General features: G+C 42.3%; 1 protein-coding gene across 1 annotated transcript; it reads right to left on the bottom strand.

The window, feature by feature from the left end:
* On the bottom strand, positions 1-12949 carry LOC120704419 (disease resistance protein PIK6-NP-like). Its single transcript, XM_039988797.1, has 2 exons — positions 12147-12949; positions 1-879 (listed from the first exon to the last, which is right to left on the bottom strand). Exons 1-2 carry the CDS (start codon positions 12734-12736, stop codon positions 525-527), a joined length of 945 nt encoding a protein of 314 aa, XP_039844731.1. The 5' UTR covers positions 12737-12949; the 3' UTR covers positions 1-524.
* Positions 12950-17346: the final 4397 nt, after the last annotated feature.

The raw sequence follows: 17346 nt of genomic DNA, 5'->3' as shown, positions 1-17346 counted from the left end.
AAGAATGTCAGCATATTTGGTCTTCTCGAGTGTAATTGATGGCGGCTGCTCTGTGTCACCCCTCTCCGTATGCTGCTTAAGCATCGTCACTGTCTGGTCGAAGATGTCGCTGCCGCCCTTTGATTGGTCTCGTTTACTCGCAGCGGCACCTGAGTTGTGCTTGTTGAGTTGACACAGAAGGTGCCGGAGTAGACCAAAGCTTTGGATTTCCAGCGCGTCGCCGCCATACTGCTTCATATCCAGCACCTGCTCCAGTTCCTCCCACTTGGTTTGTTCAATAGCGGACTCGATTTCCTCAAACTGTTCGCGAACCTTCATGTGACTCACAGTTGCCATGATTTCACTTCTCACCTTTTGTTTTCCCGACACGACAATATTCTTCAGCGTTTGTTTTTTTGGGGGGAGAAGGGTAATTTTCACCATTACATGCCTTGTTCTTCTCGACGTGCCTTGAGAACTCTCCTGGGGTTGGGATCTGGAACTGTTTGTCTTTTTTGACATGATAATACTTTTCACTGTTTGTTTTACCATTGTTGCATGCCTTGTTCTTCTCGACGTGCCTTGAGAACTCTCCTGGGGTTGGGATTTGGATAATTGGATTGACCTCCTGCTGATGTGCCTTCCTGCCGCTGGAGCTTGTCTAGTACGTCGTAGAGGATGTCGAAGGGTTGCAGCGGGAAGCTGAAGAAATCGAATAGACCCACTTGAGCTGCCGTGAATTTGTTTATGTCGACCACCAAGATGCGCTTGAAATGGGCTCTCGCGGCGTCAAGAACTTCCTTTTCAACTTTGTCAGGATCAACATGAGGCGCCATAATGGCGACAGACATGGTTTTCTTCTTGTCTTTTTTAGCATCCTGCATCCAGTCGCCAAGCTTCCTGTGACAGAACCGCCAAGTTAAACGGCTTAATTAAGCGTAATGACCATCATTTGAACGCATCAGGCGCATTAGCTTAATTAAGTGTAACCTGACAGCCTGTTTACAACCCACAGGCCGATCGAAACACACCAGAAGTCTCGCGCGACGGCGAGCACAGACGGTACCAGCATAATATAATTTCACAAAAATAGATAATAACATAAATATTTACACAATAACTTTAAATTTAGAATTTACATAAAATAATTGACAGCAGCGGATGAGAATATGACCTGAGAGAAAGAAATTTGATTGAGAACCAGTAAAACAAAACGATAACTATGTACGTGTGAGGACGTCACATCGAGCCCACTGATGCGAATCCTGGTTAGCTTCTATACCTGAAACAGGGTAAACAACAAACCCTGAGTATACTAATACTCAGCAAGACTTACCCGACCAGTGGGTATAACTTAGCCCACATATCTAGACATGCAAGGCATTTGGCTGGTGGTTATTTTGCAGAAAAAGCTTCTAAAAGTGGATCCTTAATTTCAATATTTTAGCTCCAAGTTTCCATATGCTGAAACCATCAACTAGCATTTGCACCTTCTAAGCAACCATAGCAAACATTGAAATATTAAAACAAGATAATTAATTCCTAACCATCATTTAAATTCCATATAACATCACTACGATGTGGTGCTGTGATCAAGGTGCTCATATCCGAGATGCGACGTACGGCGGATCGATCCGATTTAACCTTGCAAGGTGAACCTAACCAACACGGCACGTATTGGCCCCGTCGGACCATACAAACCAACCATTCCCCTCCCCGTCTCGAACTACAGGACCGCCCCACCATCATATGGTCAGCCGAGCTCAACGTGAGACCACCAAAAATAAACATATGCAACCCCATTTCTCCGCGACTACTCGACTACCCCAGGAGGTGAGTTGGAGTCCTGTACTTTCGAAACAAGGCAGTACTCGGCTTACCGGTTTCGACTACCTCCTACTCCCGGCATGCGGTTAGTACAATTCAAACTCGATCACAGGGCCAGGCAACGAACGGTCCTTAACTGACACAGGCGGGGCTAACCTTTCCCCGCCCGGTCTCCATTTTCTTTTCCTTATCCAACCTATCCCAATATTCCATATTCTCAAAATAACGAGATATCCTATATCTCGCGAGTGACCCGAAATCACTCGTCTTCTACCGAGTTCTATTAAGCATAGCATTTCTATCGTCCTCTACATACTAGTATAACTCGAGGAGACCTAGGGATCATGCAACTAGGGTTTCAAATAATTCCTGAACCTAATGCACAAGTAATAGAAACATAATATAGGTGTCATAGTTTGAAATAAACGGATGTGCACCGGGGCTTGCCTAGGATGAACACTGAGTCAGTGTTAGTTAGATGATACTCGCTTGGCGAGCACCTGCCTTCGGTCATGCACATCGGGATCCATCCATCCATCTTCTAGATGGGTCCACCATTCACCGTCTTCTGGCTCGGCTTCAATGTCACATCCCTCACGAGGTTCATCTATCGTACCTAAATGAAATGCAGCAATGCATATGTATGAATGCACAGTTCTGAGTTGCTCAACAATATAGATGCTATTATTTTTCCTTTACGATAAAGTTGTAGTCTAACAAGTAACAAACAATCATATCACATGGTCAATCGTTTATAGAGTAGTTAACTACATTTCTAACTATCCATGGCATCATGATCAACGGCACAAAAGAAATTCACTAACTGCACAAACAAGCAGTAGTTGATTCCTATAACACGCAGGTCATGGCTTACTAATAATTAAATAACTCAGTACATAAACAACAACAATTTCAGCAAAAAATATTCTAAACAGAAGGTACAAAGACCAATCTACTCTGTAAAAATCATGTCATTTCATGCATCCATTTAATCCGAACAATTCATTCATTCAGACAACTCCTAGAAAAAGATTGAATTATACAAGTCAGACCTCAGCAAAACAGAATCTGAAAATTTAACAGGAGATCGACACAGGGATTATTTAGCTACTGTGAATTTTTCATGATTTTATCTACACAGAATTAATTCTGAGAAAATAAACAAAACAGACATCAATCAAACAAGATTCATTTTTAACTTCTGTTCTAGTCATGAACTGGTGCTCAAACTTCATGGACAAGCTAATATATTAAAAAAAACACTCAGAAATATTTTCATGATTTAAAAACAATATAAATTATTTCTCATAATTAAAGCCTACTAAGCAAGGATTAAATAAAAGAAATAGCTACACAAATCTATAATTAACGAGATTTGGACAGTGGTGTTCATTTAGTATTGGAAATACACAGAAAAAGTTTCATCAATATATCTAAATAATAACATCCAGAAATAAAAGAATATATTATTCTACTAGATCTAGCCTAGACTAGGGTTTCACCTAGTTAAAAGTATTAACTGGTACTCAAATTTTTACACAAATCTAAGAATAGCATGAAGTAGCTACCCACCAAAAATAACCCATATATAGTGAGTAGAACTCCTAGAATAATTATAACCTATGTAATCTAATCTTTTTCCTAGATTAAAATAGAAGCATAATATGAACAGGTGGCTGTAACAAAAGTTGTAGGTTTTGATCTAAGGATTCCAAAACATTTTAGTTTGCATTTTTCTGATTTTTCTACGATTTTATATGGAATTTACAAGTTTGCTGTTTTTGAAAACAAAAGAAAAAGGAAAGGAAATCTTGCATCTAGACCCCTGAACTTCTATTTCTTCTCAGCATGGGTCCTTGGCGGACGGGACAGTACAGGGGAGGTTCGGGCGGCCGTTTTCCGGCGAGGTTCGGCCCCGGCGGCGAGGGGGAAGTTGGGGAAAAGGTTGAGGGGGCTCGTGCGCACCTGTGGGTGGTGGTTTGGGGGCTCGGGGTGGTCTGTAGTGGTGGCGCCATGGCGAGCGGCGGGCCGGCGGCGAACTGAGCCGGGGCGGCGGCGCTTCGGCGAGGTGTGGAGAGGGCGGCCGGGCTAGGAAGGTTCAGCAGGGCCCTGGCGGAGTGGAGGCGCTCGGCGGCACGGCCCAGAGGCGCGTGGGCGCGGCTCGCGGCGAGCAGCAGCTTGTCGACGGCGGCATGGCACGGGAACGAGCGTGGAAACAATGTGAATGCGACGGAACGTGGAGAGCATGAGCATCAGTGGCTCACCTAGAGTCGATTTGAGCTATGGGGCGAAGAAAACGGTGGCCGGAGGTGGGAGTTCGACGGCGGAGTGGAGCTCAGCCGGCTTTAATGGCTGGCGGCCGGAAAAGCTTCGGTTCCTGGCGACTTGGTCGATGAGGCTCGCGAAGGAGGGGTCGAGGAGGAAGCTAGGAAGGTAGACAAGCTTCGGGTGAAGTGGATTTGGGATCCATGGAGGGAAACTCGCGAATCGGGCCGGCGAGCGCGAGTTGTTTCAAACGCCGTCCATGGCGAACCCAGGGAGGAGAAGGAGAGGAGAGCGAGACGTAAACGGGAGTGAGGCAGGTGGCGAGCTCGGAAGGAAGAGCGTGGACGACTTGGCTACATCGCTGGCCGGGAAAACGGGGCGACCCTCCACGACGGCAATCGCACGGAGTGGAGGAGCTTCGGGAAGGGAGGGAGCTGGCCGATGGCCATGCCTTGCCCTGTGCCGAACAGGGAAACGTGATGACAAGGATGGAAGGGTGGATGACGAATGGGCCATGGCTAATGGTGTTTTGACCAGCAATTAGCGCTTGATCCAAGTGCTAATCACCGGGTGTTACAATCCTACCCCCTTAAAGAAATCTCGTCCCGAGATTTAAATGGGGAAAAAGTAAAGGAGAACAGTCGATAAACTAAGGACAAGGATCGGCAAATGTGGGTGCTAGTTTCTAGATTAATCAATATAGCTGATTTTAATGGTATAAATACTGCCTGCTGATTTGCTAATTCCTTGCTCAATATGGCTCTGGAAGACATAAGTTGCATAGCAACCAAACTGTCATTACCTAACTGAAGATTAATTGTGCCATGGTGTGAGCTAATCAATTGTCTTTCCACACTAAAAAGCTCCAGGGCTTCAACTTTTACAGCAAGTGACTGTGGATAATATATGTGGATACAATCACCATCAATCATTAATCAAAACTCTATTACCGAGCATACGACGAGAATTCTCATGTAGCATATATAGGTCATGCATGGATAAGCATTATGAGAATGAGGGATAGCAAGGAGGTGATCTAAAAACGGAGGCATGACATGAGAGAAACAGAGACTATCACAGACTGCAGGAAATAAAACTCTTGCTTAAGTTTCACACACAGCTTGCGTCCACCGACAAGATTACCGGATTAACAATCAACATGAAATTCAGTCCGGCTGGGCAGCAACAGGAAATTAAGACCGATAACCATTCAAGAAGCTTAGAGAACTATAACGAAACCGATATACTATCCAGAGACTTGGCTGACAGAGCAACGACATGAGTTACAAGGAAAGGATGCTGAGGCCATGATAGAAAAAGAGATTTAACATTGCACTAGATCATCTTTAAGATAAGCGACAGAGAGGTTCAACAGTGAATGTCAGATATGATTTTGTCCAGCAGGTACATGAGCATACCACAGACATAAGCAATTATTGAGAAAACTTAGTTGGGATTAGCGAGTCAACAAAAGGTCTACATTATGCATAAATTCTGATTTTTGCAGCACAAACAAATGTAACTAGCACTGCATATAAGAGTTTATAGCTCCAAACCTTGATCAGGGTCATTTATAGGACTAAAAAGGATACACACACATTTTGAAACCAGGATTTTCTATTAGGGAGGAAGGAGCTTCCACTTGCAAGTAGCTAGGGACGCATCAGTATGACAATGATGCTTTTAAGCAAACACCTGAACTTGATTCTTGCACGGCTCTTCAACTAGATTGGATAACTGAGTGATGTAAGGTTTTCCGATCAATAAGAAAAGATCAAACAAATCAAAGAATGATGATGAGACAAGGTGATCAAGTTCTCATAGAGCTAAGATCACAACATGAGGAAAACAAATGTCGGCGAGATTCATCACAAGACTTATGGATAGTAAGAGAGGATAGTACGATAGATTGATTTACGAGTGGTGTTTGGAACATCCCTGCTCAGAGTTTATTAGCTGAATGATTTGCATGATGCTAGTTGTAAAATAGGTTCATTTATACCAATGCAATGCCAGTGTAGTGCCATGATGGGATGTTCCATGCACAAAACAAAATGGTGCATATGACATGATGCATTTGCCATAATGTCGACTCAATGATGCATACATCATGATGCACAATAACGATGCTCTTGAGTGATGCTCGCCATGAGATGCATGAGTATGATGCACGCATATATGAGTTGAGGATGCACATGATGCCATGCCAGTTAGTGGACAATACCCAGAAACTCAAACCTAAACAACCCGTACGCACTGTTATTCGTCTAGGGCCTACCCCCTTAAAAGATCAAACCAGAGAAAAATGATTCCAAAGATTTCACAAAAAGAATTGGCGATGTAGTTTCGTCCACATGCACTCAAGCACCAGCGCGCACCTAGTAGCACAATCACATGGTGGCCACACACGCGAGGCCCTAGGTTCCGTCGCGGCACTAGAGGTAATGGGACAAATCTCCACCACCTACGAATCAATAATAGCACCCTGAAAAACATAACTGGATCGAAAGAGATTATAGAAGTCGGAAGAAACCAGAGAACTACTCAAAAGCACGAACACACATAGTCAGCCGAACTACCACCAATGTTTCCCATGATCATGCAGTAACCTAGCACGATCCAACAATGAAATGCGATGTAATGCAACAAACGTGCGACCTCATTCATGCAGGATGACTATAATATATGTAATCAAGTCATTAATTTATTTATATTATTATTCGAGCAAGAACGTAAGTGGATCCATTTTAGGTATAGGAATCAAGGCGATCGATATAAATGAATATCAACACTATAAGAACAACAGGAAGTGTGTAGTCATCAAGAATAGCCAGGATGAATTATCTTTGAGCATTTGAATGAATGGCCCAGAAATGAGGATGTACGATCTCAAATTGATATTGACCAATTGTGGAAAAATAGCAATAGCTGAATAAATGGGAATGGTCATTAAGCCACAGATAGGAAAATTTTAGCTCCTGCGATGGTATGTTAAGAAAAATTGGCTAGGAAATTCTTCTTAGGATAATATCCTTATTTGGGCTTTCAAAGATAATGAGAATGTTAAGAAAGACATGACCATTTCTAATGAGTCGTAACTATAAGCATAGAAGGCACTGGATCAAGGGCCAAGTTTAGTCTAGAGATCCATATGAACATTCCCCTAAGGTCGTTAAAATTTCTATAATATGTAAATCTATAATTTCTCATATCTTTCTCATAATCAAGTTTTTCAAGAAAAATTATTTGAATAGCTAGAAGTTGGATCGACAGTAGTGCAGCGCAAAATTTCAAACAGCGATATATGCTCTTAGTGATCGAGTAAGTATTGAATGCACCAGAAAAACCACCCAAAACACCACACATGATGATATGATGATGCATGCTCATCTAATTTCGTCCTCTCCAAAATTTGCCAACATAATTATATGGCAATATACATGAATACTCGGTGGCATACACACGTACTCTCCCTATTATATATCTAGTCGTTTTGTACTCGACCTAACTCACGCAATCGTTTGTTAGTGTACCTGCAGAAAATCACATGATATACATATATATATCCACGACTGGACCCTTCGTGCCAGCACACACGAACGGCCCCCATGTGTCCTACGCCACATGGGTAACGCATATGCAGTTGCCCACATATTCACACATACATCACCATCCACTATAGAGATGGCGCCCATGCGTTTAACGCTGCATGGACAGCGCTGCATACGTTACCGAGGCAACGTATTCACTTCCCGTACAAATCGCCTTACGGAACACCCAAGGGTAAACGTGTCCCAAGGTACACGGTCATGGCCAATCGCATGACAGATTTACATCTCGTAACATTGCCTTACGAGATGGCCGTGATTGCAATCACACGGCGGGAAGTCCGCACTCCATATCAGACGGCAGATAGTGACAGGCTCATTTGAATGGAGCCTTATCACCTCCTCGTATGCTCATCATACGAGACCCGCGCACGTATGAAACACGTGGGCTATTCTAAGGACTACCAAGAATGCTCACCTTGCTTACCTTAGCGTAGGTGCGTCGTTACAATATTAAATAAGGGTTAAGCAAGAAAGTAAGTTTTGACATAAATGTAATGTGCTGGAAGTTAGTTGATATTATATAGAACCACCTGATATAACACAAACTACATATATAGGGCTTACAAACTAATCTCTCTTAATCCCTTAAGCGCAAAGAAGCGTATCTTTCTAAAACTCATTTTTAATTTTGAAAACACTAAGAATAATCATGCTAGTACCCTCCCTGGTGCATTTCAGCTCTGATACCAGCTGTGACAGAACCGCCAAGTTAAATGGCTTAATTAAGCGTAATGGCCATCATTTGAACGCATCAGGCGCATTAGCTTAATTAAGTGTAACCTGACAGCCTGTTTACAACCCACAGGCCGATCGAAACACACCAGAAGTCTCGCGCGACGGCGAGCACAGACGGTACCAGCATAATATAATTTCACAAAAATAGATAATAACATAAATATTTACACAATAACTTTAAATTTAGAATTTACATAAAATAATTGACAGCAGCGGATGAGAATATGACCTGAGAGAAAGAAATTTGATTGAGAACCAGTAAAACAAAACGATAACTATGTACGTGTGAGGACGTCACATCGAGCCCACTGATGCGAATCCTGGTTAGCTTCTATACCTGAAACAGGGTAAACAACAAACCCTGAGTATACTAATACTCAGCAAGACTTACCCGACCAGTGGGTATAACTTAGCCCACATATCTAGACATGCAAGGCATTTGGCTGGTGGTTATTTTGCAGAAAAAGCTTCTAAAAGTGGATCCTTAATTTCAATATTTTAGCTCCAAGTTTCCATATGCTGAAACCATCAACTAGCATTTGCACCTTCTAAGCAACCATAGCAAACATTGAAATATTAAAACAAGATAATTAATTCCTAACCATCGTTTAAATTCCATATAACATCACTACGATGTGGTGCTGTGATCAAGGTGCTCATATCCGAGATGCGACGTACGGCGGATCGATCCGATTTAACCTTGCAAGGTGAACCTAACCAACACGGCACGTATTGGCCCCGTCGGACCATACAAACCAACCATTCCCCTCCCCGTCTCGAACTACAGGACCGCCCCACCATCATATGGTCAGCCGAGCTCAACGTGAGACCACCAAAAATAAACATATGCAACCCCATTTCTCCGCGACTACTCGACTACCCCAGGAGGTGAGTTGGAGTCCTGTACTTTCGAAACAAGGCAGTACTCGGCTTACCGGTTTCGACTACCTCCTACTCCCGGCATGCGGTTAGTACAATTCAAACTCGATCACAGGGCCAGGCAACGAACGGTCCTTAACCGACACAGGCGGGGCTAACCTTTCCCCGCCCGGTCTCCATTTTCTTTTCCTTATCCAACCTATCCCAATATTCCATATTCTCAAAATAACGAGATATCCTATATCTCGCGAGTGACCCGAAATCACTCGTCTTCTACCGAGTTCTATTAAGCATAGCATTTCTATCGTCCTCTACATACTAGTATAACTCGACGAGACCTAGGGATCATGCAACTAGGGTTTCAAATAATTCCTGAACCTAATGCACAAGTAATAGAAACATAATATAGGTGTCATAGTTTGAAATAAACGGATGTGCACCGGGGCTTGCCTGGGATGAACACTGAGTCAGTGTTAGTTAGATGATACTCGCTTGGCGAGCACCTGCCTTCGGTCATGCACATCGGGATCCATCCATCCATCTTCTAGATGGGTCCACCATTCACCGTCTTCTGGCTCGGCTTCAATGTCACATCCCTCACGAGGTTCATCTATCGTACCTAAATGAAATGCAGCAATGCATATGTATGAATGCACAGTTCTGAGTTGCTCAACAATATAGATGCTATTATTTTTCCTTTACGATAAAGTTGTAGTCTAACAAGTAACAAACAATCATATCACATGGTCAATCGTTTATAGAGTAGTTAACTACATTTCTAACTATCCATGGCATCATGATCAACGGCACAAAAGAAATTCACTAACTGCACAAACAAGCAGTAGTTGATTCCTATAACACGCGGGTCATGGCTTACTAATAATTAAATAACTCAGTACATAAACAACAACAATTTCAGCAAAAAATATTCTAAACAGAAGGTACAAAGACCAATCTACTCTGTAAAAATCATGTCATTTCATGCATCCATTTAATCCGAACAATTCATTCATTCAGACAACTCCTAGAAAAAGATTGAATTATACAAGTCAGACCTCAGCAAAACAGAATCTGAAAATTTAACAGGAGATCGACACAGGGATTATTTAGCTACTGTGAATTTTTCATGATTTTATCTACACAGAATTAATTCTGAGAAAATAAACAAAACAGACATCAATCAAACAAGATTCATTTTTAACTTCTGTTCTAGTCATGAACTGGTGCTCAAACTTCATGGACAAGCTAATATATTAAAAAAAACACTCAGAAATATTTTCATGATTTAAAAACAATATAAATTATTTCTCATAATTAAAGCCTACTAAGCAAGGATTAAATAAAAGAAATAGCTACACAAATCTATAATTAACGAGATTTGGACAGTGGTGTTCATTTAGTATTGGAAATACACAGAAAAAGTTTCATCAATATATCTAAATAATAACATCCAGAAATAAAAGAATATATTATTCTACTAGATCTAGCCTAGACTAGGGTTTCACCTAGTTAAAAGTATTAACTGGTACTCAAATTTTTACACAAATCTAAGAATAGCATGAAGTAGCTACCCACCAAAAATAACCCATATATAGTGAGTAGAACTCCTAGAATAATTATAACCTATGTAATCTAATCTTTTTCCTAGATTAAAATAGAAGCATAATATGAACAAGTGGCTGTAACAAAAGTTGTAGGTTTTGATCTAAGGATTCCAAAACATTTTAGTTTGTATTTTTCTGATTTTTCTACGATTTTATATGGAATTTACAAGTTTGCTGTTTTTGAAAACAAAAGAAAAAGGAAAGGAAATCTTGCATCTAGACCCCTGAACTTCTATTTCTTCTCAGCATGGGTCCTTGGCAGACGGGACAGTACAGGGGAGGTTCGGGCGGCCGTTTTCCGGCGAGGTTCGGCCCCGGCGGCGAGGGGGAAGTTGGGGAAAAGGTTGAGGGGGCTCGTGCGCACCTGTGGGTGGTGGTTTGGGGGCTCGGGGTGGTCTGTAGTGGTGGCGCCATGGCGAGCGGCGGGCCGGCGGCGAACTGAGCCGGGGCGGCGGCGCTTCGGCGAGGTGTGGAGAGGGCGGCCGGGCTAGGAAGGTTCAGCAGGGCCCTGGCGGAGTGGAGGCGCTCGGCGGCACGGCCCAGAGGCGCGTGGGCGCGGCTCGCGGCGAGCAGCAGCTTGTCGACGGCGGCATGGCACGGGAACGAGCGTGGAAACAATGCGAACGCGACGGAACGTGGAGAGCATGAGCATCAGTGGCTCACCTAGAGTCGATTTGAGCTATGGGGCGAAGAAAACGGTGGCCGGAGGTGGGAGTTCGACGGCGGAGTGGAGCTCAGCCGGCTTTAATGGCTGGCGGCCGGAAAAGCTTCGGTTCCCGGCGACTTGGTCGATGAGGCTCGCGAAGGAGGGGTCGAGGAGGAAGCTAGGAAGGTAGACAAGCTTCGGGTGAAGTGGATTTGGGATCCATGGAGGGAAACTCGCGAATCGGGCCGGCGAGCGCGAGTTGTTTCAAACGCCGTCCATGGCGAACCCAGGGAGGAGAAGGAGAGGAGAGCGAGACGTAAACGGGAGTGAGGCAGGTGGCGAGCTCGGAAGGAAGAGCGTGGACGACTTGGCTACATCGCTGGCCGGGAAAACGGGGCGACCCTCCACGACGGCAATCGCACGGAGTGGAGGAGCTTCGGGAAGGGAGGGAGCTGGCCGATGGCCATGCCTTGCCCTGTGCCGAACAGGGAAACGTGATGACAAGGATGGAAGGGTGGATGACGAATGGGCCATGGCTAATGGTGTTTTGACCAGCAATTAGCGCTTGATCCAAGTGCTAATCACCGGGTGTTACACTTCCCCCTGAAGTAGTCATCCAGAGAGCGAGCCTCCAAAACGGCTCTAAGGCAGCCATGAACGGCCTCCTCCTCCTCCGGTGACACCGCTTGCTCTGCTTCGTCGTCGACGTCGTCGAACGGGACAGGGAACGGCGACCCAGATCCAGCCGCCCTGGCCGGGACCTCCACCCCGTACCTCTGGCGCCGCTCGCCAATGTCGCGCGCCTGGTCCTTGAGCTCACGCAGCCGGATTGCCGCGTCGTGCTGCGCCTGCGCGGCTACCTTCCTCACGAACCAGGGAAGCCACCACATGTAGCGCCGGAGGCCGTCCCGGGCGCGGTGGATGTCGGGGTCGCCGTAGTACCGGTAGGTGGTGATGCAGTTGTTGCAGTCCTGCGCGAGGAGCTGGACCTGGTTCGTCCAGGCGCGGACCTGCTCGTCGTGCTCGCCGCCGGGAGGCGCCGTCCTCCCGAGGTGAGCCAGGAAGCTCTTCATGCTCTCCATCTCCTGCCTGATGAACTGCACGTCGCCCCGGACACCGCTCAGCATCAGCGTCTCGTCGCGGATGAGGCCCAGCAGCGTTGTCACGGCGCCGGATGTGAGCTCCGCCATGGCTACCCGGCCGGCGGCCCTTGCTCACCAACTTTCTCGCTCGTCTACCTAGCTAGCTTGGGCAGTTCTGGCAGAGGCTAGCAAGAGTGCCAATTAGTCTTGTTAGCCTGCCCGCTTGTATACAAATGATGATTAGTCTTGGCATCTTTTTTTTTAATTTTTTGAGGGATGTCTGCCTAGCGAAACCATGGCCAAAGTTCATCGACGGGTGCTGACCGACTGGTCGCTGTCGCAGGCTCGCGAAAATGTTTGGGTTTTCATACTATATCACTTTTACTGTTATTTGATAATTAATATTTAATTATGGACTAATTAGACTTAAAAGATTCATCTCATGCTAATTAATTAGACTATGTAATTAGTTATTTTTTCAACTACATTTAATACTCCATGCATATATACAAACATTCGATGTGACGGGTACCATAGAAATTTTTTTGGGAACTAAACAGGGCATCCACATCCGTCGGAAAACCGATTTTTCTAGACAACACGTTTGATTATTTATTTTTTAAAATATTTATGAATATATTATTTATTTTCATTATAAATTATTTTCTACATATAAATATTAAACTTAACTTATATATTTTTACATTTTCTTAGAAAAAATAAATAAAACTAACATAAGACATGCTCTTTAAAAAAATTAAAATATACTTATATTTTGAAACGGAGCACTACACTGTTGAGAGTAATCGGCTAGTTGCTCTCGTTTTTCATATATTGTCCTTTGTCCAAACACTTCAACGTGCAGCCCCACACCACATGCTGTCCGATGGGAAATTGATTCCTGTGATGGCCTCACCATGTGGTGGGGCTTCCCGCTCAACTGGCTGGTAGCATTTGGTCCGACTCATACACAGTGACCAGGGCAGCGACTAGGGGTGAAAAAAGCTCTTTCATTTTTTGACGAAACTGACAGATGCCCCCTTTTTATTAAGTAGATAGAACCTATTGGTATTTTTTTACATCCTAGATAAATATGCAAGAGCACGAAATATAATTCTAGTATTTTATGCACGAGTATTTTAGGGCGCCGTATTTTTTTCGCGGGAGGATGGCAGTTAATAATGAATAGGTACGTTGCGATTAATTCTTGATTGAGTATTCAATTGTATAAAGAGAGGTAAAATAATATATGGATAAATGAGATAGTGTGACACACAAGTTAACTGAAGCTTAAACACGTGAAAAGACTAAGGTAGGGAGAAAAAAAGAAGCAAGCTACTCGGAACTTATGTACTTCTATCTAAATATATAGCTTATATTATACATTCATATCAGACCTGATTATGGGCCATCCGACCTGACCCGTCCAAAAAAATCCGACTTGATGAATGTATGGGCCAGACTCGGGTCAAACTTTTTTTACTCGAAACTTAAAAGAACCCAAACCCAACCTGACCCAATCAAAAAATTGTACATGAAAAATCAGGTTTTACCCGACCCAACTTGATGAATGATCAGATTTAGTTCATACACATACACATGATTATCCCTATGTCTAAGCTTCCAGACACTATCGGAAGAACAGCACATGGTTGGCAGAGGCACCACCAGCCAACTCAGCTACTTTTACGGACTTCCTGAGAGTGAATCTAGGCCCTTAATAATTTTTGATAAGTTGAATGATAATAAGATTGAAGTACTAACGTGTTCGATAAAGAGTTGTTGCACAGGAATTTATGTGTAAATGATTACTCACTCCTGTTTCCTTCCTGCCCGCTTGTATACAAATGATCAGTCTTGGCATACTTTTTTTCTTAATTTTTTGTGGGATGCCTTCTTTTCACACCAAGCCGAACCAGGGCCAAGTTCATCGCCGGGTGCTGACTTGTCACTGTCGCTTTTCATTGGCAACCACACACTGCCCCACCACGTGTTAAGTACATCCATCAGAAAACCAGTTTTTGTGATATTCCAAAATTATAAGTATTTTTAATTTTTCTAGGCATCACGTTTGATTATTTATCTTATTTAAAACATTTATAAAAATACTACTTATTATTATAAATTATTTTATATTTGTGTATATATTAAATGTAAATTAATTATTATTTATTTATTTTTAAAAATAAAATGAACATCGAACGTACTCTTTAAATGTTGTAAACATACTTATATTTTAAAATGTTGCACTATTTTTTTGATCAATTGAAACGTTAGATTTTGTTATTTAAAAGTACTTCCTTTGTTCTAGATTATTAGTAATTTTAGCTTTTTGAGATTCATAGACTTTACTACATATCTATATATGTATTATGTCTAGATACATAGCAAAGTCTATAAATTTAGAAAAGTTAAAATGACTAATAATTTGAAATGGAGAAAGTATCGAATAAAGTTTAATAATAAAATTAATTGCAGTATTCCTGAGCTAATCCGCTAGATAAATCTAATGAGTGTAATTAATACATAATTAGTAGATGTTTATTTAGCATTATTGTACCAAATTAAGAATTAATTAAGTTCATTAGATTTGTCTTGCTAATTAACACATATCTGTGAAAAAGTTTTATAATTAGATTTTATTTAATATTTTTAAATAGTAAAAAAATTAGATGTGATAGCCCTAACGAAACGAAAAGCCCGGGCCCTTTCCCTTGTCCCTTGCCTAACTACCGGATGTGCTCACCATGCGGTGGGGCTTCCCGTTGATCTGGCTGGTACCATTTGGTCCGACTCAAACACAGTGACCAGGGCAGCAACTAGGGTGAAAAAAAGAGAGCAAGTCTCTGTTTGCTACTGTAGATTTAACTCATTTCTTATATGGTCTAAAAAAACTCATCCACTATTAAAATTTAAATCATTCCTTCATGACAGTGGAGATTTAACTCCATCCCTTTTATGCTATTACCGTAACAGCACAGTTACATGGTGTTAAGTGGAGGTCAAAAGGATAACATTACTCTAGAAAAAAAAAGATAAAGTATTTTTCTTGCTTATAGTATGCGAATGCGAGGCAGGAAAATTATTTTGTGGGGTCTTGCTTTTGGCGATGAGTAAAGTCCATCACCGGTCCCTAAACTTGTACCGTTGTGTCATCCCGGTCTCTAAACTTGCAAATCGACTGTTTAGATCCTCAAACTTGTTCATCTGAGTTATCTCGGTCCTCAAATTTGTTTAGCTGTGTCATCTCGGTCCCTAAATTTAAAAATCACCCATTTAGGTTCTCAAACTTGTTCAGCTATGTCATCCCAATCCCTAAGCTTGATTTTAAGTCTCATCTAGTTCAAAACAATATGATTTAAAAACTCTATATCAAAAAATAATTCATAACTTTTTTCTTATAAACTCGAATGAAGATAAACTTTATATCAAAATTGTAGCATGGGTTGCCCGCCTAAACCAGAGGCTGTTATAGATGCCCTAACAAAACTTCGTAAGAAGATATCGCGAGAAATAGTTGAGGATCGAACTCTATGTCAAAGTCAAAAGAAAAATCGATCTTTTACTACCCGTCACAAGCTTTATGTTCGGCGCAGTACTCACACTAGAACTTAAAAAACAAGAATTGCTCTATCAAACACCATCTACTTTAGATATATCTTCTGAGACTCTTTTCAAATCCAAAAGTCCAATATCTTCCTACAAATTAGTGAATTAGGAGGGGTTCTTTTGTGCAGAAAAAGAAAGAGCAGTGCAATCTTTCAAACTTGCATTTGGAATGTGAAATATTTATACAAAGGGGAAGAGATCAAGACAATGTAGCAGGGTTGGTTATCTAATTGGCTAGTCAAACATGAGGTGGTTCGTAGATCTTTGGCTTCGATCACCACGAGGAATAGAGTCTTTACAAATAAAAGCGGAGGATTGGGATTCCATTGCTTTTGACCCGATCTATAACTTTGCAATTGAAAAGTTTTTGAAATTAAAATGTTTAGGGTCCCAAAATATTTATGTAAGTCTATAGATTTTGAAATTTAAAATTTAAAAATAAATTTTGGGGGCACTAAACGACTTTAAATTAAAAAAATTTCAACTACAAAGTTGTAGACCATGTCCAGGACTATAATTTGGACATAAAGTTTATCTTAATTCGAGTTCATAAGGAAAAGTTACAAATTATTTTTTAATATAGAGTTTTTAGATCGCCCTGTTTTGACACAGGTGAGACTCAAAAGCAAGTTTAGGGACCGGACAATCGCCGGCACAATCGGGTTTTACCTGACCCGATCCGTCGAACACAACCTGACTTGATGGATGATCAGATTTAATTCATACACATACACATGATTATCCCTATCTCTAGGCTCTCATGCACTACCGAAAAAACCGCACACGGCTAGCGGAGGGACCACCAGCCAACTTGGCTACTTTATGGATTTCCTACCGCTCAGCCCGAACGTGGAGAATTACGGAGACCGGATGTGGCTGTCACCATCTACGGCTACCTCTATAAACCGTAGGGTAAAGTCGCATCAAACAACACTTGATTAACTCAGACACCATGCCTACATTAATAAGCGATACTGACGCGGATCCTCCACCCTCTAGATAGACAGACATCAGAGCGAACGTTCGAAAACTGGAGCCGGTGCCGTGGCACTAGATTTACTCGTCTAATCATGCAAGGTAATAAAGTATGAATACAAGCTAATCATAAA

This window comes from Panicum virgatum, chromosome 4K (genome assembly GCF_016808335.1).
Source record: "Panicum virgatum strain AP13 chromosome 4K, P.virgatum_v5, whole genome shotgun sequence".
NCBI classification, from domain to species: Eukaryota; Viridiplantae; Streptophyta; class Magnoliopsida; order Poales; family Poaceae; genus Panicum; species Panicum virgatum.
The sequence above is the reverse complement of the archived record's forward strand: the minus strand, read 5'-3'. Positions and strand labels throughout refer to the sequence as shown.

Excerpts from the sequence above, each read along its gene's own strand:
- LOC120704419 (XM_039988797.1), bottom strand. The coding sequence starts at position 12,736 with ATGGCGGAGCTCACATCCGGCGCCGTGACAACGCTGCTGGGCCTCATC. Across the intron at positions 880-12,146 it reads CTGGATGACTACTTCAGGGG|GAAGCTTGGCGACTGGATGC; the intron begins GAAGTGTAACAC and ends GTTCTGTCACAG.